This window comes from Pogona vitticeps, chromosome 6, assembly GCF_051106095.1.
Source record: "Pogona vitticeps strain Pit_001003342236 chromosome 6, PviZW2.1, whole genome shotgun sequence".
In the NCBI taxonomy this organism is placed as follows: Eukaryota; Metazoa; Chordata; class Lepidosauria; order Squamata; family Agamidae; genus Pogona; species Pogona vitticeps.
This window is the reverse complement of record NC_135788.1, coordinates 17588387-17615425: the sequence shown is the minus strand read 5'-3', so window position 1 is coordinate 17615425 and position 27039 is coordinate 17588387. Positions and strand designations below refer to the sequence as shown.

The window sequence follows — 27039 nt, the reverse complement described above, 5'->3', positions numbered from 1 at the left end:
GGCCGTGTTCTGAAGGTTGTTCTTCCTGACGTTTTGCCAGTCTCTGTGGCCGGCATCTTCAGAGGACAGCAAATGAGTACAGGTTGCTGTCCTCTGAAGATGCCGGCCACAGAGACTGGCGAAACGTCAGGAAGAACAACCTTCAGAACACGGCCAAAGAGCCCGAAAACCCCAGAACAACCATTAGATCCCGGCCGTGAAAGCCTTCGTGAATATATCTTACATCCTTTGATCCTGTTCTAGAAGAACAGATTTTCACCCTTCTACAAAAACATGCCATTCAAAAAGTGCCAATGCGGGACGTGGCAAATGGATTCTACTCCCGCTACTTTGTGGTATCAAAGAAAGATAGAGGCATAAGGCCTATTCTAGACCTAAGGGAATGAATCATGTCCCTTCATCCTCGTCGATTCCTGATGGTCACGCTAGAGTCCATTCTGCACCTGCTAGGAAAAAAGGACTGGTTCGTTGTAATAGACCTCAAAGATGCTTTCATGTGACCATTCACCCACATCACAGAAAATACCTCAGGTTCATGTTCCAGAACACCATATATTAATATCGTGCTCTTCCGTTCTGGCTCTCAACAGCTCCAAGAACATTCACAAAGTGCATGGCCCCAGTAGCAGTCTACCTTCGTCTCCAAGGCATACAGATATTCCCTTACATCGGCGACTGGTTGGTGGTATCTCCATCCAGGCGAAGGGCTCTGCAAGACACCAAGTTAGTTCTCCCATGCTGAACGAGCTTGGGTTATCTGTCAACCACAAAAAGTCCCACCTTCTACCATCACAGGTGGTCGACTACATAGGAGGAAGGCTGGATTCTCTCCAGGCATGAATTTTTCTACCACCAGATCGTGTGAAGAAAATCAAAAAGGCTCCACACTGTATCAGCAAAGCATGCATAACATCTGCTGGGTCTAATGGCCTCTATAACACCTGTGTTAGCACACGCCCGCCTGAAAATGCGATCTCTCCAGGCATGGTTCCTGACCCTATTCGGCTCCATTCAAGATGCTCCCTGGAAGTGACTACCTGTCACAAAGGAATTAGTACAACAACTGCAATGGTGGACATTCTTACCAAATCTCCTGCTCGGCCGACCGTTTCATCCGCTGCAGTTGACTGTTCAAGTAACTACGGACATGAGCCCCATGGGCTGGGAAACGCACTGTGCATCCCATCACATTCATGCACTGTGGTCCAGATGGGAAAAGCACCTACACATCAACCGTCTGGAGATGCTTGCCATCATGAAGGCATTCAAGGCATTCCTTCTTCTAGTACAGGGTCATGGTGTACAAGTAATAACAGACGATACCACGACCATGTACTACATCAATAAACAGGGAGGGACACGCTCCACGTCTCTACTCTTTCTCTCGATACACCTGTGGGAATGGTGTTACCAACATAATGTATTCCTGGTTGCGCTTCATGTCTCCACCACAGACAACCAACTTGCAGACAGATTGAGCTGCCTTGCAACTCAGACCCACGAATGGGAGCTGGACGAAGAGATCTTCCACCTTCTATACAGCAGATGGGGCACTCCTGTCAAAGATATGTTTGCCTCTGAAGTCAACAAGAAGTGCAAGAGGTACGCCTCCCATGCGGGAAGAGGCATGCACTCCCTAGGAGATGCCTTCATGATCCCATGGGAACAAGATCTCCTCTACCTGTTCTCGCCGATACCACTCATCCAGAGGACACTAGTCAGGGCTTGATAACTAAAGTCCAGTGCAATTTTCATTGCACCATGGTGGCCTCCTCAGCCTTGGTTTTCAACCCTCTGGATGATGACAATGGATGTGTTATGAAGCTACCGAACATCCCTCACCTTTTAACACAGGACTCAGGCCAAGTCCTGCATCCAGACCTCAAATCAATACACTTGACAGCCTGGATGATAACCCATCAATCAAAGAGGTCTTAGACAAGTCAAGAAAACTGTCAACCAACGGTCACGTACTAAAGACTTACGTGTGGCTCAAAGGCTGTTCTTATGCTTTCATGGACAATACAAAGGCTGCTTCCTCTTCTACTCTCTCCAGATGGCTTGTCTCAACTATCTTGCTTGCCTATGAACTGCAAGGCAAAGCTCCTCCTGAAGGTCTCAAAGCACACTCCACCAGAGCTGTTGCAACATCTACGGCCCTGCTGCGTGGTGTTGATGTGCCAGACATCTGTAGAGCAGCTACTTGGTCCAATGTGTCAACCTTTGTAACACATTACAGGCTGGACCTTAGGGCTAAGAAAGAGACGAGCTTTGGGAGAGCAGTGCTGACATCTGTTCTACAGTGACAGTCCTCCTTCTGGTAAGTGAGCTTGCTAGTCACCCTATTGTGTGCATTCACAGAAGCCATGATGAAGAAAGACAGGTTACTTACCTGTAACCATGCTTCTTCAAGTGGACCTCTGTGAATTCGCACATCCCACCCAGCCTCCCCACTGTTCGTCACTGATTATGTCTAGGCTGATTATGTCTAGGCTAAACTCAGGCTAATGTGGCAGATAAATGGAACTGAAGGCTGAGGCGGGCGGAGTATGCGCGATAGGGGCAACTCTAAACTTTGTCACTTTTATCCAAAAAGTCTAGAATATTCCGAGAGAACCAGCGCAGGCGCTGTCAAAACACTATTGTGTGAATTCACAGAGGTCCACTTGAAGAACCATTGGTACAGGTAAGTAACCTGTCTGTTTGTTCTCCTTGCAGTCCAGGGGACTCTCAAGAGCCTCCTTCAGCACCACAATTCAAAAGCATCAATTCTTTGGGGGATCTGCACCTAAAACTGTGCTCACAACCCGGGGTTCAATCCCAGGTCGCCAGCTCAAGGTTGACTCAGCCTTCTGTCCTTCCGAGGTAGGTCTGTAAAATGAGTACCCAGCTCACGGGGGGGGGAGGGGCAATGTGTATGCATAATTAACTTGTAAACCACCGAGAGAGTGCTTGAAGCACTATGGGGTGGTATATAAGCAGCACACTTTGCTTTTGGTTTTTTGCTTTGATTGCACCTATTTCTTCTTCAGCAGACCATATCCTATAGCTCAGTTTATATGTCCTATACACATGTCAGTTTTGACATTTTAAGGTACAGACAGCCTGAGGTATCTAAAGAAATAGCAGATGAACCTGTCCCCCAAGTAAGAACCTTATCAGGGGGCCTCTTCTGTGTAGCTCTGACTTGAAAAGGCCTTTTCTGCAAAGATCGGCTAAAGATCCTCTACTTCCAATCTCTCTCTCTCTCAAGAACAATGGAGCTGTACAGTGAAGCAGGCACACCCAAAAATTGAACAAAACAAGTTAATGTATCACAACCAATTCCTCACAAGTTAAGCAGTTTTATAGCTGCCTCTCGTGACTTTGCTGGTGTACTTGTAAGCAGTCGTTAATTTTTTATTAAGACCATATCTCCCTATACAAGTGTCCACGTGTATTAAGATCCTCAGGGGACTGCTTTCTCTCAATTTCCTTGTTCTCACATTGGTGAGGATATGAGATGGCTTTTTATGTGGCTGCTCCTACATGATAGAACTTCCTTCCTCAGAAAGTGGGGTTGGCCCCTTCTCTCCCTTCCTTCTGCCAGTAGGTGAAAAGTACCTCTTTGGACAGGCTTTTAGGGAGCCAAGAGGAAGCTGAGATGAGGTTTCTTTATTTTTAAATTTAAAATTTATAATTTTTACATTAATGTTTTAGATATGTATCATTTCAAATCTTACTCAAATTGTTTTAATTATTGATTCTAATTTTCTGGTATGCCATGTTGGGTTTCCATGAGGAGAGAAAGTCGGGATAAAAATAAATAAATCAAATTAATTCATTTATTAGGTGATTAATTTCTTTTTGTGTGTAGGGTCCAGTGATGGAAGCTGTCATCCTCCTACACTTTCTCTGCTCCTAAGTCCACAGAGGGGACATAAAGAGTTTGGAGAGGTGTGTGTGACTATGTGAAAAGTACATGGTCTACCATGTTTCTGTTTAAAGTGAACTGAAGCTTAATTCTATACAATAGTCAAAACCTTAATAGTTATGCCCAGTTGCCATAAATCTTATTGGGAAGTTGCAGCAAGTTTAGAAATTACCAGAGGTTTTTGCTGTTGCAATCTTGAATCATGAGGTACGGCTCATAAAGGGAAATGAGACTTGACACACAACAGCCAATGCCGACACTAATTTTTAAAATCCTGGCAATTTGCCAGTGAGATTTATGCCATTTGCATGAGGCTGACATAAGAATTCAATCAAAATGTGGTTCCTCTCTACTGTCATATAAATTCAGTGTCCTTCAGAGTTGTAGTTTCCAAAGTAGAGAGAGGGATGTTTGCTTCTTTTGTAGGGCAAGGAAAAAGGTGAGAGGTATCAGTGGGTGTGTATTACAAGAATTGAAAAGTGTGGAGCCCTTCCTTCTTTTACCAGATCTGTTTTCTCAGAGGCAGCATTTGTTTTGTCAGATGTAAATGACACTGAATCCAGTAGGGCCTTCTCTTGGGTAAGTGGACATAGGAATCCAGTTTCTATCTTTCAGCCTTGAATTCCTGAATATTTATATGGACTTGATCACTGCATTCTGTTTTGTTCTGACTGATTTATCTTGATCATATGATGTAGGTCTTATTTAATGTATATGTAGTAATGGCCAACTAGTCTGAAAGAGGACATGATTCATAAATTGTAAGGAAGGAATTCTAGGACCACAGAGGTTTACAGGGATTATCACAGGGATTATTCATGGAGGTAATTCTGATAGAAATCCTAATTGTTTTTAACAGCTGCTTTTGTCTCTGGTCCCTTGGGTTCTTTTTTAACTTTGGAGAGAAATGTGTATATTTCTCAAGGAGGTAAGAGGGATGGCTTGTAGACAAAGGGCCTTTTCGGCAGCTGCCCCCAGACTATGGAATGCCCTCCCGACTGAAATTCGTCTGGCGCAGACGTTGATGACATTTCGGCACCAGGTCAAAACCTTCCTGTTCCAGAGGTTTTTTTAACTGAAATAGTATCAACTGTGGGTCCTGATGGCAATTTTAATTGTATTTTAATCATTTTATCTTTTATTGTATTTTAGTTGAATTTTAATTGTTGTAAACCGCCCAGAGACCTTTGGGTAGAGTGGGCGGCATATAAGTTAAATAAATAAAATAAATAAATAAAATAAAATAAATAATTTGGTTAAGTATAATGGCTCATTTTTCAACTAGGTGAGGGTCTCTTTAACAAACACAGAACAGGAATTTTATAGATTGAGTTCTGCCACATAGAAAAGCCAACTGATAAAGATAGTGACTTAAGGGCTCTTTTGTTTTATAAGTCAAACTGCGACTTTCATCATTTATCAGAGTAGGATCATTGGCATGAAAGTGGAAGACTCAGGCGGAGTGAACATAGAAAGCTTATATGGATCACTTTGTAATGCAAATTAGTTTTGTGCAAAGATCTTTAGTTGTTTTTTCACATCTGTTTGAAGAAAAAGTTAAGGGAAGAGGAAAGTATGCACTCTCAGGTAGCATTTCTTAAAGCTACAGATTCGTATATGCCTATTCTTAGAATAACCCCTGTTAAAATCAATGTGATGTAGTCATGACTAATTTTAATTCCATAGATTTCAGTGGGTCTGTGAGAAATGTGACCAGGTCTGGTGGTAACTGGAGTGTATCAATCTGAATTTTGGGACTTCAGCTCCCAAATAGCTGTCTTGGAAATCTGGATGTTGTAACCCCAAACCACAAATCTGCACACCTCTCATTCCAATCAAGGTCAAATTTAAATTGAAACCCTCAAGGCAGAACAGTAAAATAGCAGATAGTTTCTCTGTTATGCCTTTTGAGCGAATCAGTAACTTTGTATGGCTGTGCTTATATTCTGATTCTGTGGACAAAGTAGTTTGTGGAAGAACTAATATATGTTATAATCAAACACCTGTCTAAATACACTTGGGTTTGGGCAAGCTGCCTGAAAAGGATCATGATAAGTTAGAATTGACTTGACGACTCATGATGAAGATGACTTCAGAAATAAAATGTATTATTTTGCAGTTATAAAACACATGGGAATAAATGGAGTCTGAAGATGAAATAGCCATTGTTGGGATAGGCTGCAATTTTCCTGGAGGTAATTTTTTCTACTGGCTATATTAAGATATACATCAAAGGCATATAGACCAAAGAACATACCCCATCAATAAGGAATAATATAATGGGACTGAGACTTAGCAGTATTGGTTTAGCAGTGACAATATAGTACAAGAATGTTTTGAACTTTAAGCAGGACTTAAATTGATCACAAGTAACCACAATATTACTAGTATTCACATTGAAAGCCTGTTGCTTAGAGTAGTAAGTTGCACTAGACTAGACCCATTGAATCAGTGGTGAGTAAACTTCATAAGTTCTATTGAATCAAAGGGGCCTACTCTAGTTATGACTTACTACACTAAGCAAAAGAATCTCAACAAATATTTTAGAAATTTGGTTAAAAGGATCACATTATTATTTGGACAGATGAATTATGTCTTAGTGGTAGGCTGACAGACACAGAATGTTACATGAATTACAGTGTGTCACACACTACTTTAGGATAAAGAGATTTGGTTTCTCCATGAACATCTGGCTGCTGTAGATTCATTTTTCAATCTGAAAAAATTATTGCATAAGCACTTCTGATTCAGTCTGACTGTAATGCCAGTAGAAAGTTGCAAACCAAAATGTTAAGTAGTTAATATCTTCTGTCCTGTATGCTACACAGACAGAGGCCAGAACTCTGTTTTACAGGTTACACTGTGCACATCTAGTGATGCCATAAGCCATGGCAGTGCCATGGCCATTTAAGAGGAATCAAAGCCTTCCCATTCTCGCTCTGCCCGACTTCAAGGATCCCTAGGGATCTTTTGAACCCTAGGAAGACTTTGGTAGAATGGGATAGGGATAGGGAGTGATTTCCAGCTGGAAAATTACCACTAGTTGTGGTGACCTTCCATCTAGAAATGATCCCTTATCCTGTTTTATGGCTTCTGAAGGTCTCCCTAAGACAAAAGGAGTGGTAGTGGGATTTGGAGCTTATAAATGCCCCCAAAGAGCTGCAGCATGGCTATGTCTCATGACACCACTTGAGTTTTGTGGCATAACTGGATTCACCTAGATTCCAGCCGCTATATTTCACCTGCCCCATTCATAATGATAGGAAGATCTGCGATGAATGGAGAGCTTCTGAGTTACTTTTTTGCTTCTGGAATTAGTAGTAAAAAGTAACTTTTCCTGAGTCTTCATTTAGACTTGATCCTTCAAGCTCAGTTCAGATTGGGAAAGTTCACCACACCACGAATTCTGTTTGGGCCCTTACTAACAATATTTATTGACAAGGGAAGCTGCCAGTATATCAAACAGCAGAGTAATGATGGGTTTGAATTTTAAACAGCTCTCCACATGGAGTCTGCCATGCATTGCAAGGTTAAGATATGTAAAGTTACTGTATGTGTACCTGAGCATTGTAAACCAAGGCAATGGGGTAATCATGGAATAAATGTTCTCATAGTGAACGTTGCTGAATGTAGTTGACTGCCACTTCTAAAAAAGGGAAATACAAGCAAAAAACCAAAATAAGATAACCTGCACAAATGTACTGATAATTGGCAAAAGAAGTAATGTGTATGTATTTGCTACAGGTGAAGGAATAGAAAATTTCTGGCAAGTGCTGGTAGAAGGCAAAAACTGTACTGTCGACATACCTCCAGAAAGATTTAATACCCAGCAATGGTATGATCCGGATAGAAATAAACCAGGAAAAACATTCACAAGACGTGCTGCACTTCTGAATGAGTAAGAGTGTAACTGTGTTCTAAAAATCCTATAAGATGCCTCTTCGCCTTTAAAATGATAATACAGTCAGGAAGGAGAATACCTTAACAAAAAAGGGGAACACTTGTTTTTCTTCTGTTATCTAGCACACATTGAGCTGTCCTTTGCATGCCTGCAAGCTGTTGAACTCGAGGTTACTTCTGAGTAGTCATTCATAGAAATAAGCTGTAGTTTGTACTCTTGGTGGGGAAACGTTCCATGTGTGTGTGCACTTTTATATGCAGGCCCCATTACACCTCTAGGGCAGTGGTTCTCAACCTTGGGTCCCCAGATATTCTTGGAGAACAACCAGCAGAAATCCTGGCCCACACAACTTGCAGTGAAGGCTTCTGGGAGGTTTAGTCCAAGGACGTCTTTGGAGTCAAGGTTGGGAACTACTGGTCTAGGGCAAACTTTACACAGTAGGGTTGCTTGCGCTCATCTCAGCATCCGTTTTGTAGTGAGCTCAACTGATGAGTGCCACCAGGAATTTAGTTAAAATAGGACTACTGAAAAACAACAGGAATGTAACACCCTAATCAGGGTGACTATAAGGTTTTAGAAGGCTAATATATCTTTATGGGAGAAAATATTTAAGGTGGTTACCAGTTGCCCCCCCCCCCCCCCAATCCAGGCCATTTAAGACTGATCATGCTGAATGTCCTCAGAATGCTGAGTTTTGAGAGGTGGGGTGGGAAATGGAGATGTGATGGAACATATCGAGGAAGGGGACCTGGTTGGTTGGTGTCCTGACCTGGAACATATCACGTATCTTGTAGGACAGTGGTCGCTAACCTTTTTAACACCGCGGACCAGTGTTGGGGAAGGTGGGGCACCCCGTGGGCTCATGCGAAGGGGCAGGTGCATGGGCATGTCAGAGTATTAAAAATTTACAGGCATGAACAGAACAGAACAAAACAGATCAAAAGTAATAATGAGCTGCCATGTTATACAGGTGTGTAATTTGCTGAGTCACAGTGACTCTGGAAAGGTGGTGCCTTGATTGATGCAACACCTGCTGTGATTAGATAAGGGCAGAGGCTCAACTGTATATATATGAACTGTACAGAGAACATGCACACCACCTTCATTTGATGATGCCATGCTGTCATGCTGCCGCTTTCTACATTTTTATATATGGTGTAAATACATGTGTCGTGTTGGAGGAAGCTGAACGTGTCTGCGTGATTTATTTTGCCTCCTGGATCTGAAAATATTAACTCTGCTGGTTCTACGCGGGTTCGCGATAACAGGGAGGGCGTGCACCTGCATGCATGTGCGAAGGGTGGGGGTGCTCATGCGGGGGGGCATGCACTCACATGCGAAGAAGCTGTGTGGGGGTGGAGTGCGTGTGGGGTGGGAGGGAAATCTGTCTCCACGGCTCAGTCCAGCCCAGGCCACAGATCAGCACCCCTGTTGTAGGAGATTCCCTTTGAAGTGTTCTGAGAAAGAAACTGAAGATGCTGTGCAAGCCCATAGGAACTAAAGTCTAGGAGAGATGCTTGTTTTAGCTAAGTAGCTCAGCCAGTCACTCTTTCTAATCATCTTCATTCTAAGTCACACTGTCACCTTTTTAGTTAGCTCTGAAGGCATTGCAGGGAAACACTTTAGGGGTGTAGTCTGATGTACAGATTAAACATCTGAGATTGGTGTGATCAAAAACAAAGAAAAAAGTGTAGATGTCTTCAAGTACTAGTCATAGATTTGGAGAAATCTGCTGCCTAAACTGTTAATGCTAAAATAAAGATGAACAATCCCACACAATAAGTCTAAATTAAACTGTGGTACCTTAGGGTATACTCTAAAAAGTCCAAAATATTAAATGTCATATTTATTTATTTTTGACTATCCATTTCATTTTGATCATGCCATATCAATAACGCCAACCATCCAGGTTTAATTTGATGTGTTGACAGTGGTGTTCTGATAAATTCTGAAGTGCAGATACTTACCAGGACAGCCCCCATAGCTAACACCCCTCTCCTGCAAGTAGTGTCCAAAAAAAGCTGCTAGATTAATTCACGAGTTCTAGCAGTTTTTGTTTCTCCAAGACAGAGGCATTTTGTAAAGCTAATGGATCTTAAACACTCATTCAAGATAAAATCACTCCAAAGCATTTTATATCTCCCAACTATTCTGAAGACAGTAAGTATGCTGAGAGTAAACAAGAAAGTGTTGGGAGTTGCAAGGTGTTGTTGTACATTAGTGGCTTCTTCCAGAAAAATATGTTAAATGATGCAATATATTTGTTCAAATAGAACCGTTCCATTTAGCCAGCTAGCTAGTCAAGAGTTCTCAGCCACTTCATCCCATTCTGAAGACAGCAGAAGTGAATAGTAAGGAAGGAGACCTTATCACAACAGTAGAGACATAGCTAAAGCTGTTATACATGGGTTCTTTTAATTTTGGTCAGTAGTAGTCACTGTGTAGGTATCTTTCAATCTCTACATGCAGATTCAATACATTTGACAATAAGCTATTTGGCATCCATGACCTGGAAGCTGAACGCATGGATCCCCAGCAAAAACTACTCCTGGAATGCACCTACAGAGCCCTGGAGGATGCAGGAATACCTAGAGAGAGCATCAGTGGCACCAAAACAGGGGTTTTTGTTGGTGAGTTAATGACCTTTACTGAATTTTGAACTATATTATTTTGTAATCCTAGTAATATTAATTGTAAAAATCATTTCTTCATGTCTTACTTCTTTGCAGGTTATTAGACGCCCCAAAGATATAAGCCTCAGAGGTCATATCCCTCCACTAAATCCAAAGCAATGACAGGCAAACTCCCTTGGGTTAATCTGAAAACAGGGTTTATCAGACAAACCTGTTTTCTAAAGAACTAAAGAAGCAGTTTGATCTTTTCCTGTGATGGAATTCCTCCATCACAGCTGCCGGGCTGTTCTTCTGATAGCCTGCCTACTGCCAGCCCTTATCATCCTAAGGTGGGGAATTCAGAGAAGACACTGGGATGACAGGCCCTATTGAGCTGTTTCCCTCCCCTTCTTGGCAGGCAACCTTATTCCTGGCTGAGTGCCTTTTATGAAGTGAAGCCCATCCATGCTTTATGCACATGGCAGCACCATCACAGAAAATGTTGATAAGTTGATTTTGAAAACAAGAAAATTAGTTCTGCCATTGGATTCTTCAGTATCCTTCTATATGGGTTTCACTCTGGTAAAACAACATATCCATTTTGTATGGGTTCTAACCGTAGTGAATTACAATATGCTTTGCTAGTCTTGTCGAGCCAATAGCCTTTTTAAAATGTGTTTTGCCAATCTGGTGAAATTAGCTGTTTGCATTGAAACAACCACTAATAGGCATGCAGTATATTGCTGTTTGGATCTCTATATTGTGATGACATCTCACAATATTAACTCTTCTCAGTGTGGAGATTATGGAGGGTGTGGATGAAGGGCTGATTTATATTTTTCGTTGACCATTTTCCCACTTAAAAATCATATTCACAAACCAGCTATTTGCTCTTACCCTGTGTTGAAATAAAACATTGTGTGAAATGAGAGTGTGGTGATGTTTTTCCGGTGAGAATACAGCATGAAGGCAAATATTAAAATCTCTTCTTCTGTAGAAGCAAAGCGGAAAGGTTTTTTTTGGTAAAGTTTGCAACTAGCCATGTCACTTTGTTTACAGAATAGAATTTGACAGCATAGTATCTCTAATCCCAGAAGTATAATAACATTATTATTATTCACAATTATACCAACATTTAATCAATGTTCATGTATGATTTGCATAACTGGCAGTGGCTGATTCTAGTGGATTAATGAGGAGCTGAAGGACATCTCAATTGCATGCTTGGCAATGTGTCTGACTGCCGAACTCAGATATGTCCCACCACCTTATGTGAACATCCATAGGGGCCAGCCAGTGTTTTCTATGGTGCGAGTGAAACCTCTCCAAGATTACTCTTAGGACTTTCCCATCTCATATAAACATTTTTTGTATTCACAGGTTTGATGAATCGTGACTACGAGGCTATAAATAACAGTGCAGTAACAGAAATAAACCATTACGATGGAACAGGCATAGCAATGAGTATAGCTGCTAACCGGATTTCGTATATTTTCAACCTGACTGGACCATCACTTGCCACAGATACTGCCTGCTCTTCTTTTTTTTATGCACTGCATTATGCCTTACATGGAATCAGACAAGGTATCAGACTATTAAGGGAGCAAAATCTGCTGTAACTGAATCTTCCTTTGTAAATGTTCACTAGAATTAAATTTGTACTTGCCACTTCAAGGTGAAAATTATATACTGTATATTTATCAAATCTCTCTCTCTCTCATACACACACAAACACACACACACATAACTGATAACAAACAAGTATGAATTAAAATAAATGTATGGATTGTTGGAACAAATTCTGTGGCTTTTGCACTTAGAGAGCCAAAACACATAAGTGTGACCAGAAATGTAGGCAATCAATCTCCAGTGAATGACACCTATAGCTTAATGGTATTGCTGCTAGCTGGCTGGAATGTTGTGAGTATAATGCTTATAAGTTGGTCGGTGAATAAAATCGTTAATATTTATAGCCTGAAGATACTATGCTAAGTGGTTTACATATAGCTATGGTGTACATTAGGTGTAATGTAGAATATCAGAATTCTGAAAACTTGTGAAATAATGTGATTTTTTTAAACAGGAGACTGTGAAGCAGCATTCTGTGCTGGGGTGAGCTGTATAATAGATCCCTGCACGTTTGTATCGCTGTGCAAAGCAAACATGATCTCTCCTGATGGGACAAGCAAACCTTTTTCTAAAAATGCAGATGGCTATGGAAGAGGAGAAGGATGTGGCGTTGTTTTACTGAAACCCCTTAAGAAGGTACTGTTATTTTTCACGTTCAAGATCTCCACAGTAAAGGTTGAAGAGAGACAGGTTAAAGTGACTATAACATCTTCCAGACTGATATTGCACACAAGTTTGGGCACAATATTTTTTATTCAGCCCTTGGGGATTGTTTATGCCTGTGTGTGTAATTCATTCATTCATTCATTCATTCATTCATTCATTCATTCATTCATTCATTCATTCATTCATTCATTCATTCATTCATTCATTTATTCATTTATTAAATTTATACACCGCCCATCTAGACTGAAGTCTACTCTGGGCGGCTAACAATAATAGATAAAATAAAAACAATATAATAAAATAAAAAACAGCAGTAATAATATAATTCAATTTGGCAAAAGTAATTAGGTGATGACATGAGGGAAAGCCTGTCTAAAGAGCCAGGTCTTATGTTTTCTCTTAAAAACGCCCAGCGAGGGAGCCAGTCAGATCTCTGGGGGCAGACTCTTCCAAAGGTGAGGGGGCAATGCCGAGAACACCCGGTTTCTTATTTTTTTCTCTCTGGGCCTCCCTTGGCATTAGGCCCCTCAGCCGCCCTTCCTGGCTGGAACTAGTGATTCAGGTGGATTTAGGTGGGAGGAGCCGTTCCACTAGATATCGAGGTCCTAAACAGTTTAGGGCTTTATATGTCATCATCAACACTTTGAAATCAATGCAGAAACAAACGGGCAGCCAATTCAGGGCAACCAGAGTGGGGGAAATATGCTGATATTTTCTCACCCCAGTGAGAAGTCTGGCTGCTGCGTTCTGCACCATTTGAAGCTTCCGCATCAGTCTCAAAGGTAGCCCCACGTAGACCGCATTACAGTAGTCTAATTTTGAGATTACAAGTGCATGGACCAAAGTGGTGAGAGCCCCAACATCAAGGCTCTCACCAGAGTGGTGAGAGCCCCAACAGCAGCTTGGCAATCCACCACAGATGGAAATAGGCAGAGTGGACCACTGACACTACCTGGGTTTCCATGATGATAATGAATCTCTCTCATTCACTTATGCGTTTCCTTTTCCCTGTGCCCAAAACAAATATGTAAAACTGGTGCTAATATGTATGCTGGGGAGAAGTTTCAACTTCTTGCAGAAACATTAAAAAAAGGGTCTTTCTGCAGATGCCATGAAAGGACCCTCTCAATGGATCTGTTTTCTTAGGAGAAATGGGTTTCCAATGACTATACAATGTAGTCAAGAACTTGCCCGGAGCAATTACATTGTAGATTCAAAAATGGCAAACCCAATCTATTATCTATTTATGGTGATCTTTTTCAGATGTTGTACAGATGCATACAGTCGTGGGCAAAAATATTGGCACCCTTGCAATTCTGTTAGAAAATGCAACCCTTCTCTCAGAAAATTGTTGCAGTTGCAAATGTTTTGGTACTCACATGTTCATTTCTTTGGTTTGCGTTGGAACAACACAAGGGTACCAATACTTTTGGCCATGACTGTATGCTGATTTGTAATAGTCTTTATGAGCAGTTCCATGGTTTGGCAGTACCAGATGGACTGGCTATTCAGCCTCTGATGTATTACTACATATAAAGTGCAAACTCGAAAAGATCTAGAAATGGTATAAGACACAGAAGAGCTCTTTATCCTCACTAAGGGCGTCATAAGCACTAGTGAGAGGTCCACTTAACATATCCAGCCAATTTCCACATGTTATTCACAGTACCAATGAATACTGTGGCTGGCACAATAGGAAGATCTTATGTTTTCCAAGTGATATTGATATTTTAAATAAAAGAAATGTGACATTTATTACATGATATTATGAATTTAACTACCTATTTGCATCAGTGTGCATGCATGCATTTCTACTTGGTTCTAGAGATAGAAGAGATGTAACTATTAATTCAGTTAGCCAGTTTTATACTTGGAATGCAAGAACAATACAATGCCATATTTGAGTACTCTATAACAGAGGTCCCCAACCTTTTTGGGGCTGTGGACCAGCTTGGGGGATTGAGTTCCATACGTGGGGGCATGGGGGGCACCCCTGTGCAAGTGCGGTGGACGTGTCATGCTCGCTCGGGGGGGTGACATGCTCACGGGGTATGAGCGTGCATGTGAGCGTGTCATCCCCCCCCACAAGCGTGACACATCCATCGGGAGAGCGACATGCCCCTGCGTGAGCATGACACACTCTCCAAGCATGTGGGTGTGTGTGGAGATACATATCCATGGCCCAGTACCAGCAAGCCCACGGACCGGCACTGGGCCACAGACCAGGGGTTGACGACCCCTGCTCTATAATACTGCAGTTGAGTACCATTGCATAAAGGACAAGGCACAAACCAGGAATTCTCCAGCTGTCTCCTGTAAAATTGCTATAAGTTACATATTGATTAGTTCGTTGCTAGCATTTTTGAGAAAATTATGATTTTTTACATTTTGTAAGTTGATGGCTTTTTATTTTATCAGTACTTCAACAAATCATGTACTCCGGTAATTGACCCATGGTATTCCATTCTTTAACAGGCACAGGAAGATTACAACAAAATATGGGGTGTCATCAAAATCAGTACAGTTAATCAGGATGGAAGATCTGCCACTCCAATCACCAAACCATCTCAACAGCAACAGGAGAACCTGCTGCTTGGCATCTATCCAGCTCATGTTGATCCATCCATCGTTCAGTATATTGAAGCTCATGGTACAGGAACTCCTGTAGGAGATCCCACTGAAGCAAAGAGCATAGGCCGTGTCATTGGTAAAAAGAGGTCTCCTAGCATTCCACCTCTCAAAATTGGCTCCGTTAAAGGGAACATCGGCCATACAGAGTCAGCTGCCGGAGCAGCAGGATTAATCAAAGTTCTTCTCATGATGCACTATGGAAAGATCGTTCCTACTTTGTATGTTTCAGAAAACTCTACTAGCATAAACACAAAGGAACTAAATCTCTCCATTCCGACAACAGTGGAGGAATGGGATGAGTCTAGTGAACTTGGCAGAGTAGCTGGGATCAACTGTTTTGGATTTGGGGGGACCAATGCACACGTGGTCGTCAGACAAGTTAAGCAACCACGGGCACTTTCTCCAGTCAAAAGGCCAGTGGAATTGTTTGTAATCTCTGCAGCATCAAGTAAATCTCTCAAACTTACAATGAAAGACACAGCCAAACATGTAAAAATAAGTGACTCAGTAGCACTCCCCCATCTGGCCTATACATCTGCATGTAGAAGAAGTCACATGAACTACAAATACAGAAGAGCTTTTGTGGCATCTTCACTCCAACAGCTAGAACAACAGCTTTCTTCTGAAGCTGAAATGGAAATAACTCCCACAAAGAAGCCACCAGAGTTAATCTTTGTGTTCTCAGGAAACGGATTAAAATTAAAAAGTGTATTTCAGACCTTGCTGAGACTTGAGCCAGTGTTCAGAGACAAATGCAAAGAAATAGAAGGATTATTTCAGGAATATTCCTCCATTGGCATTCTAGAATTAACTGAAAGTGAATTTCAGGATTTGTCACAGCCTGAGATTGCCCAGCCCTTACTGTTCACGCTCCAGGTGGCCTTGGTTACACTTCTGCGATATTGGGGAGTTAACCCAGTTGCCACTGTGGGCCATTCTGTTGGGGAAATCGCTGCTGCCCATTGTGCTGGCTTGGTTTCTCTAGGAGATGCAGTCAGAATTATCTACCACAGGAGCAGGCTACAGGCTAAGGTCACTGGAGGCAGAATGCTGGTAGTTAGTAACATCCCCGTTCAAGAAGTGTCAGCAGCCCTTCAAGCCTATTCAGGGAAAATCTGTATTGCAGCATTTAATAGCCCTCAGTCCTGTACCTTGTCAGGAGATGCTGATTCGATCAGTGCCTTTCGGAAGCATCTGGCTGAAATCTTCAGCAAAAGAAACATCTTTCTTCATGTCTTAGATGTGCCGGTTGCATATCACAGCCACATGATGGATCCAGTACTGCAAGAGTTAGCAGAAAGTTTATCAGGGCTACAAAAACAAAAGCCTAAATCAGAGGTGTTTTCAACAGTAACTGGGAAGATTGCTTCAGAAAACGATTTTCTTGAAGGTGGCTACTGGGCCCGGCAGGTTCGAAACCCTGTTTTTTTCTCAGATGCCATCGTGAGTTCAGTGGAAGGCAAGGAGAATACTGCCTTTGTAGAAATTGGCCCTCAAAGAGCACTGGGGAGATATATAAGCGAAACCTTAGGGACACAGATGAAAGTGTTTCCTTCCTTGCTGGTTGATAAACCATATGCAACCCTTCTTGCACTTGTAAAGCAGCTTTTTGAACTGGGGTTTAATCCAGATTGGCAACACCTCTATGAGGGATATCAAGGAGCACCAGCAAGCTATCCCAGATATCAGTTTGATTCTAAGAAGCACCGTTCCGTTCCGGACTTTCTACAGTGGAAAACTGAAACAGCGGCAAATTTAAACCATGTCCTAGTTGACAATGTCAGCAATGGCAATACGGAATTCAGAAGCTATGTATCTCAAGCAGCAACCCCCTATCTGTATGAGCACAAACACAATGGTGTTGCTCTAGTTCCTGGTGCCTTTTTTGTTCATCTTGCTTTGACAGCTGTGATGACGACCTCAAGACCAAAAGTGCCCTTACGTTTGTGTCAGATGAGCATCAGGTTTACATCACCATGTGTGTTAAGTGAAAGTTCTCATGAATTGAAGGTAAAAGTGGAATCACATAAAGAAGAAAGAGACTTCCAAATATTGTCTTCCTCTGGAGCAGTTTATGCATCCGGACAAATCAGAACGAACCCAGAAATCTCTCTTGAAGAAAAGAGCATTTCCTATCATGATATTTTTCAACGGTGTAAATCTTTTGTTAGCAAAGAAGAGATATATGAAACACTGTCTTTTACTGGATTTGAATATGGGACAGCCTTTAAGCAGTTAGGTGATGTGTTTTATTGTGAAGAACTGAAGGAAGCCATTAGTACCATAAAGGTAACAAAACTGATCTCAGAGGAAATGCACGAGTATCACATCCATCCAGTTCTCCTAGATTGTTTTCTACAAATGATAGTTGTTCCAGCAAGAAAGACCTTCAGAAACCGTGTTGGTATTCCTTCTGGAATAAACAGCCTTGTAGTTGCTCAACCTTTAGAAGAGGAGATGATGATATATATGAAATCAACCAAGTCCGCTGACAATTACTTAGAATTTTGTGGATGTTTTACCAATAAACATGGCTCTGTTCTGGTAGAGATAAAACGTGTTAGGATAACTTTTGTGAAGGAAACTTCCATGAGGGAAAATGATCTACTCTTTGAAAATAGTTGGAAAGAGAAAATCCTTTCCCACGCTATCCAAAACTCAAGAGAAGCCTGTAGATTTGCAGTGTTTGCTGATGAAATTGGAGTATCTCATCATCTCAAAAAATACCTCCATAAAGATTCCAAATTTTTAATCTATGAGGACTGGGAGAAATTACTGGGATCGCAAAACCCAGAACTGGCTGCACAGAACAAAATTAAACAAGAGGTACAAGATTACAATGATATTTTGTTCATGTGGGGAATTGAAAGACTGAACGAAGAAAATGCAGACATTGTTATTAGAAGCTTATCAAAGTGCTGTGAAGCTTTTCGACAACTTATTATTGCAATGAGAGAAAAGACGAGTCGTTGCTCTATCAGGTTAATCACTTACAGGACAACAGATAGGATTGTAGACCATATTAATCCTGGTTTTGCTTTGTGTGGCATGGCACGATCCTGCATGGCTGAAGCGACTGAAATTGCATTTCAGATTATTGATATCAGCTCGACAAGAACGCTGGACATCTCAGCTTTAGCAGATGTTTTAGTAGATTCTGAAGTAAAGAACTACCCTGAGATATGGATTAACGAGGGAAGAATTTATATTTCAGAAATTAGGCATAGCCAGGGCAATGATACATCCTACATTCACCCTTTGCAGTCTTTTGAAAACCCTGGGGAGTTTACTCTTTATACTTCTGAGCCATATGAAGCCAGAGATGTATTTGCAGAGTTGAGTGACAACGCTAACACTCCCCTTGATAATAACAGTGTTGAAGTGGAAATTGAAAAGATAGGCATCCATTCTGAGGACTATTATCCTGTTAGTGTTACCAGTCGTAATTTTGGAAATGCATTATACTGGAGTTCAGAAACGAATGATAAACATAAGCTCTTAGCATTGGATTGGGCAGGAAAAGTGACAGCAATTGGCAGAAATGTGGAAAAAGTCAAAGTGGGGGATCGGATAGCTTCATGTTATCCATTGGTTGCATCTTCCAAAGCCAGGGTTCCAGAAACAGTCTGCTTCAACACCCACAAATGGCCGTGCTTTGAAAATGTCCCTTGTGTGTCCCTCTTCAAAATTACATGGGAAATCCTGCATCAGATTTTACCGAAGGTGAAGCGCAATGGATTTTTAGGGATCATTTCTGCTGAACCAGAATCAGTGTTGTGCAAAGTACTGGCAATCTCAGCTCAGGAAGCAGGCTGGAAAACTTTAAGTACAACAGTTGATGGAAGTCTAGAGCAATGTGCGGTGCAGTGCAATGCTCTCGTTTTCCTGCCTCCCGTAGAAAGATTACCTCACCATGTTTTAACTCGTCTTTCACATCTCCAGAATGTTGTGGTAATATGCAGCAACCAACACTCTGAATGCCTGGGGCCTCTCCTTACCTTTGATCATGAAAACTTTCAAGTTCATGTTCTGAGTCTTGCAACTATTTTTCAGAAAGCATCTTTGAAACACTCTCATAAACCTTTCTCCCACTGGATGAAATCAATGAGACTGAAAAATTTAAAGATATTACCTTGTTCAGTTTTTCAGCCAACAGAGAAAGATGAGAAGACAGACAACACAACCATATCCACTCTTGCCTGCAAGTCTCTCCCATTTGTTGTGATGAAAACTAACGTGCACAACAGCTTCACTTCTGACATACCAATGTATGCAGCCCAGGAGAGGCTGTTTAAGCAAAATGCTGTTTACATCGTCACAGGGGGTCTGTCTGGTCTTGGTTTTGAAACTGTAAAGTTTATTGCTCAAAACGGAGGAGGATGCATTGTGATTCTTTCCCGGAGAAAGCCCAGTGCTGAAGTGCAAAAGGAAATAAATAATTTGCAGAGTGAGAATGAAAGGAGCAAAATAGTCAGCCTGCAGTGTAACATCATATTTAGGCCTGAAGTTGACCGAGCTATCATTTCAATTAGCAAAATCTTCCCAAAGTGTTCCATCAAAGGGGTATTCCACAGTGCTGTGGTTTTTCATGATGGATCAATTGAAGCTTTAACTTTTGCTACCTTTGAAAAAGTTTTAAGTCCAAAGGTTGCTGGAGCCATCAACCTTCACCATGCGACTCAGGGGCAGGACCTTGACTATTTTGTATGCTATTCGTCAATTACTTCCTTTCTTGGAAACGCGATGCAAGCAAACTATGCTGCTGCCAATTCCTTCCTGGATCTCTTCTGCCACTATAGGAGACATTGTGGATTGTCAGGACAATCCATTAACTGGGGTGCTTTGAATCTTGGAGTACTACACAATCAAAGTCAGCTTCAAAATCTTTTAAAGGAGAAAGGCATAGAGATTCTGCAAGTCAATGATTTTTATGAATATCTTAAAATTTGCTTAGTCCAAAACAATCCTCAGCAAGCTGTTGTGAAGTTCAATTTTAGAACGTTATTCAGTCAAAAGACATATTTATCTCGCATGTATGCAATTGTGACAGAAGCCTTGGGCAGCAATCTTCAGCTTTCAGAATTAACTATGTCCCAGGATTTAGTTCCAATAAAACCTGAAGAATATATCAAGTTGTTGGTAAGTCAGCTCAGTGGTACGGATCCAACTGATATTGCAATGGATACACCACTTTTATCTCTTGGCATGGATTCTATGTCAGCAATGAGCCTGCGGAATCGCATTTTCAGTGAAAGAAGAGTAGACATACCAATTGTGAAGCTCCTCAGTCCTACTACTACAGTGCTTAGTTTAGCATTGATTTTAGAAGATGCATCTAAGTCAGTTGAAAAACCTGAGAAAGAACAGAGTGAGGAACAGAATGCTGAAGGAGAAAACTGGAGTGTTTATTTGTAGCTTCCCTGTTGATAATGTTGCTATGCTGTTAGAATTGTTAGAATTGTATGCTTTTATAACAAGTAACTACTCTCAGGAAAAGGTGAAGCTGCCTGCATTTTGGTCTCTTGAGAATACTTACAAGTACTATTGAACAGTGATTTATTAAATCTGGAAACTCTTTAAAATTTTTCCTGAATTATCATTTTTATCACTGATATATACCTCAGAAAGTGCAATATTTGTCAGATTTTAAGTTATTCCTTCCTAGAACATATTCTATTAGCTTATGATTTCCACATTTGGCCTTCTTTTTTAAAAAAACTGAATAGTAACAGTGGAAAGTCTTTGTTTGTGAAAATTCAAATCTTCATGTCAATGCAAAGATTTTTCGTTGGTGTCCAATTATGCCCATCAATGTATGTGAGATAAGAATAAAGACAAGTACACAATGTGAAGATTAAAGTTAACCTTGTAGTGAACAGCCCTGCCCTCACCTGTCCGTCACCGCAGAACATTGAAGAAGGAGCCAATGAGTGGATGGAAGGCGGAGCCAAGGGTGGAGGGAGCTGGATATAACGACTGGTGTATGGAGTCTGAGGGAGAATCTGGGAGAAAGAGACTGTGTATCTTGAAAGTGAATAGAGAGTGAGTTAGAGCTCTGGAAGAGTCTAGATTGAAGTAGAGTGTTAAAAGAGTTTTGAAGTTGTATCTGAATAGATTCAAATATAAGTGATTGGCAGCCTGTGATTGATCTAATGAATATTTATCATCTAATAATTTCCCTGATCAAACGTTAAGTTTTTAACAGCACACTTGTCTCTCTACATAATTGATATTAAAGCATTAATATCTGGTGGCAGCAAAGAAGAAAGGAGGGTGAGAAACTCCAGAAGGCCTGGAGGGGATAGGGGCTTCAGAGGAGATGGCCACAAATTGGTTGCAGTGGTGGGATCGAATGTAATCCAGTGATGCCTAAGAAAATAAAGGTTCCCAGAGCAGAAAAATATATTTTAGTTAGGGGATCTGAAGTGGATGGAGTGCGTAACTTCCTAGAGCTTTCCAGGGGGAAAAGCTTAGTGGGGAGGCTCCTAAACTCAGATTGGGGGGCTAAGATAGGGACAGGCTCTGAGGAAACCATTTCTGGAAGGAGTTTGCCTCAGGCAGAGAAAGGACCAGTTGGCTTGCTTGTCCTAAGCTCAAAGGAGAGAGTTCTGAGGGGACAAAGCAGAGGCCAAAGTAAGGTGACTCTAATAAGCAAAAGCTGGAAAGAGTTAAAGCTGATATTTCTGTTTATTTGGGGCTAGAGGCAGGGAGAAACTTTGTCTCACGCTAAAGGCCTGGCTGGGAGCCAGAGGTCTAAACACAGTATCACAGTGAATATTGGCAGGGAAGCAACTTGATTGCAGAGACTCTAACTCAGTGGTTCTTAACCTTTTTGAAAGAAACGCCCCCTTGAGCCATTGAGGAAGTTATCATTGCCCCCCTCCCCGCGGTGATGATATTTATTTATTTATTTATTTATTTATTTATTTATTTATTTATTTATTTATTTATTTATTTATTTATTTATTTATTTATTTAAGACACTTAAATCCAATGACCCCTGAAAACAAAATTCAATTCCAAGAAAATGAAATGCCCCCCAAAAGTAACACTTAATGATTTAGTTGCAAGCGAATTTTAAGACGCAAAAAGAAATATAAAAAGGGCATAAAAACAAACCGCAATGCAGGAACTAAAAATTTCAAGATGAAAACTCTGAAACTAAATTAAGATTGGAGGAAAATATATATTCATGCACACTGTAAAAAGGCTGCAGCCATCTTCACAGGTTTGGCTTGCTCCAGCGCCCCCCTACCGCCCCCCTTCTGCTCCAGCGCCCCCACGCCGCCCCTTTTCGTTCTACCGCCCCCCCTGAAAAATGAAATCGCCCCCTGGGGGGCATTATCGCCCACGTTAAGAACCACTGCTCTAACTCATAGGAAAAAATGTGTTCTGTTTAAATCTGAGGCTTGCAAACTGAATCAGAAGCCTAAATAAATAAACATGCCTTCCATGCAGGGGGAAAAGTGGCAGAGTTACCTCCTGAGGTTTCAGATGCCTCAGCTCAAGAGGGGGAAGTAACTTAAGAAGGGATTACCTCAGAGGGGGAAAAGACTCCTAGAATTTCAAAAATTTCAAAAATAGAAATTACAAATGGAATTGAAATTGAAAGCATTAGTGATTAAAGATGAGCAGGATGCCAGTCAATTGTCCTTTGAGCAGAGAGAAAGACAAATAGAGTTGGAAAAGTGGAAATCGGAACAGATATCCCAGTTCAGACAGATGGAGCTATACCTTAAGAAGACATGGAAAATATTGGCTGGGGCTGAGAAAAAAGCTTTACAGCTCATAGCTGAGGTGGAAAATTCAGTGATTCTGAAAGAAAGATAGAGCCCAAAATTGTTCAAGAAGCAGGAGGGGTCGCTGATTTTATTTCACATACTGTATAAGAAACCCAAGTTTTTCTGAGGTAAAAGTGGGAAGGAAAACCTGGGATGACATTAAAAAGGATCCCAGAGGTTACCTCAAGAACAAGCAGGCAAGTGGCGGCCATTTTGTAGGCAAGCCCTTGGAACAGAGCCAGCATAAAAACAAGAACTGGGAAGGGAAGGGAGCTAAAACCCTTAGTTCAGAACAGAAAAACTTCAGATCTTCTTTTGGATGCTGAGAGAAAGGCCATTTCATTTCACAATGTATTAAAGCTAAAGAAGGGGGTCAAAAGGCAAATTTACCCAAGCCTAAGTCAGTGTACTGTGTGCAGCAAAAAAAAGTTACTTCAGAGAAGGGCAAAACAGTAACTCCTAATACAAGGGCAGAGGGTCTGGAACAGCAAGCAGGACAGCTGCCTGAAGCGGAGATACTCCATTGCTATCTAATCAAAACCAACCAGGAGCTTTTTAAAAGTTCTGGAGATAACATTTGCATAAATGAGACAAAATGTATGGCTCTGAAAGACTCTTGTTCTCAAGTTACTTTGTGCCATCCAGACATAATCCCTCCAGAGTACATATTGAAAGGGGAAGAGCCTGACAGTTAAAGGGATAGGTGCAGAAATCATTACCATGCCAGTGGCCAAGGTACCCATAAGATATCAAGGGTGGAAAGGATTATGGAGAATAGGTGTATCTGATCGATTGCCTGCGCCATGTTTAATTGGGATCGATCTCACAGAGCATGTTAAAAGTGTTTTAGTGCAGACTTGCTCCCAGCAGAAAGAGGAAGAATAAGCAAAGAGGAAATGTGAAATTCATACAGAGCTGGTGGGAGGAGAGGATTCAGCAATTGAATTAATACCTATTAAGGTTCCCCTAGAAAGTACATTTAAAAGGGAACAGAAAGCAGATTCCATGTTGGATCAATGAGATTCTTCCCTGAAAAAGACCTGTTGTATAGGGAGACCTTAGGAAATCCCAGAAGGGGAGGAGAGACTCACCACAAGCAGCTGATTGTACCTCTCAGATATCGAGTGGGGATAATGGAGCAAGGGCACGCTGGTACCTTTTCAATTCTTTTAGGTATCACAAAAACTGAATCAATATTAGCTCGAAACTTTTACTGGCTTGAAATGGAGGAGCAGATAAAAGAATTTGGCCAGAGGTGTGAAGTAGGTCAGGGGCAAAGGGATAGTAGTGACAAATCAAAAGCGAAGTTGTGTCCTTTACCTGTCTTCACAAACCCTTTCCTACACAGTGGTTTAGACACAGTTGGACCATTGCCCAGATTTACCAAGAGGGGAAACAGATTCATTTTGACCATCATTGACTATGCCACACATTATCCCAAAGCAGTTCCCCTGAGAAATATTGAGACTCAATCCATTGCTGATGCTCTGCTGATGTATATGTGTAGCATGGGGTTTGCTTCAGAGTTAGTCACGTTTTTTAGGAACCTCTTTCCTGTCCAAGATGATGCAAGTAATCTCCCTAGTGAACGAAGTAGATTACATTAAACTGTTGGAGGGAAGGACAGGCAGGATAGTGGACCAGGTGAAAATGATCACGCCCTACTATAGAAAGGAAAATGTTGTCTTGCTGGCATTGAAAGAAGCAGACAGTGAAAATCTTGAGTTATCTTATGGGGAAGGGAGGGGCAGAACCAAATACACCCCAGAGGGGGTCCAAATCAGTCACTCACTTTCCCCAGAAAAACAAAAAGAAGCTAGAGCTGTGCTTATGAAGTACATACAAGCAGGCTTTCTCCAACAAGCCCGGAGTAGCCAAGGCAGTAGTGCACAGGGTTGACACCGGGGATGCACGCCCACAAGCAGTTGCACCTTATAGAGTCCGAACCTATCTAGTCAAAATTTGGAGCTAGAAAGCAAAGTTTGGTCAATATAAGAGAAGGGAAATGTCCAAGAGAAAACATGCATGGCCGAAGAGAGAGGTCTTTACATGCCTGTGGAAGGACAGCAAATATGGGTCCAGCCTAGCTTCCCATGGGAGGGAGTTCCAGAATCTGGGAGCAGTGACAGAGAAGAAACTCTTCCCTGTCCACAGCTGAAACCTGGGCATCCAAGCTCAGAGATTAATCCAGGAGCAAACCCCAAGCTGCATGTCTGTGTTTTCAGAGGGAGTGTAACTCCATCCAGCACAGGCTGCAACCCTATTCCTTGATCTGTTTTTTAAGTTTCATTTTATTTGCGCTCATCCAGTCCATTACTGACACCAGACACTGATTCAGAACAGAGACAGCTTCCTTAGGTTTAGACAGAGATGAGATGTAGAGTCGGGTGTCAACAGCACACTGGTAACACCAAACCCTATAACTCTGAATGGCCTCTCCCAGTGGTTTCATGTAGATATTAAATAGAATAGGGGGCAAAACAGATCCCTGAGGAACACCACAGGCCAAAGGGAAAGGTGTCGAACAGGAGCCCCCAGCACCACCTGCTGAGTTCTCCCCTCCAGGAAGGGCCAGAGCTACTGTAAAACAGTGAATCCCAAGTCCCATCCCGGAGAGAAGCCCCAGAAGGATACCATGGTCGATGGTATCAAAAATCACTGAGAGGCCCAACAGAACCAACAAAGAGACACTCCCCATCTAGTTCCCAGCATAGGTCATCCACCAAGGTGACCAAAGCAGTCTCTGTCCCATAACCAAACCTGAAGCCAGATTGAAATGGATCTAGATAATCCGTCTCATCCAGGAATCCCTGGAGGTGAGAAGCCACAACTCACTCCAACATCATGCCTTCAAGCAAGCTGGGATCCTACACTGCTGCAAGGAGGCATTCACTACCCCTTAGACCCACTCGGCCGGTCCCTCTCTGGCAGCTTTTATAAGCCAGGATGGGCAAGGGTCTAGCAGACAAGTGGTAGGCATCACTGATCCAAGGGTTCTGTCCACATCATCAGGCTGCAAAAACTGTAACCAATTCATCAACACATTACTTATTTACATTAAGACTCAATTTATATTTTAGGAAATATGTAATTCAAACAAATTATAAATATACTACCTGGATATGAGCTTACTACACTTTTTAGAATGTTTATACAGGAATAGTGTCTTTGAAATAATTGGTCTAACCATGACTAATTTTTGAGTTACGTAAAAACCAATGAAAAATAAAAGAGTGAAAATATGTACGGTATTTTTACATGTACACACACAGACACAGACACACACACACACACACACTCACACGTGTACTGTTCATAATACTTTCCCAAAGGCCAAAATACTGTTTGTGCATGTGCAATGTAAAGTTCCACGTGTAAATTTGCTGGGGCCACATCATGAAATTATGGGGTGTGATTATGCAGCCACATGATTCCCATAGTGACCATCACACAACATACTGGCAGGAGAGCTTTGTAGATAGATAGCACTTTCATTTTGGCATTGCTGTAGCTACCCTGTACGTAGTGTTGAATTATACTTATATAGCTACACAACAGGATTTCAGCTAATGAGAAAATATATCTCAGTTTACAACAAGAGCCATTTTTGGTTTGCTGATGTCTTTCACACATAAAACTGAAGTACTGAAACAGTAGCCACCATTGCTGAGAGACAAATTAGTGTTGAAACTTGCCCTTATTTCAAATGTGGTTTGCTGTATGATGTGGCAGACTATTGCAGCACGGGAGACTAAAGAACTGATGCACAAAAATAGTGACAGGGTTTCCTATAAAGGGCCACCATTAAGAATACAGAGCTCTCAGGTGACAGCTGAAGGCTCGTGAACAATAATATGTAACTGCCTACCAGGTTCCTTGTTCACTCATAGTCTGCAAGCATACTAG

General features: G+C 41.6%; 1 protein-coding gene across 1 annotated transcript; it reads left to right on the top strand.

Annotated features, from left to right (window-relative positions):
• The first annotated feature begins 115 nt into the window (after nt 1-115).
• Nucleotides 116-22171, top strand: LOC110071694 (mycocerosic acid synthase). Its single transcript, XM_078378619.1, has 7 exons — nt 116-3957; nt 6033-6108; nt 7658-7811; nt 10284-10444; nt 11807-12010; nt 12510-12691; nt 15197-22171. The coding sequence occupies exons 2-7, from the start codon at nt 6054-6056 to the stop codon at nt 20765-20767; spliced, it is 6327 nt and encodes a 2108-aa protein (XP_078234745.1). The 5' UTR covers nt 116-3957; nt 6033-6053; the 3' UTR covers nt 20768-22171.
• Nucleotides 22172-27039: the final 4868 nt, after the last annotated feature.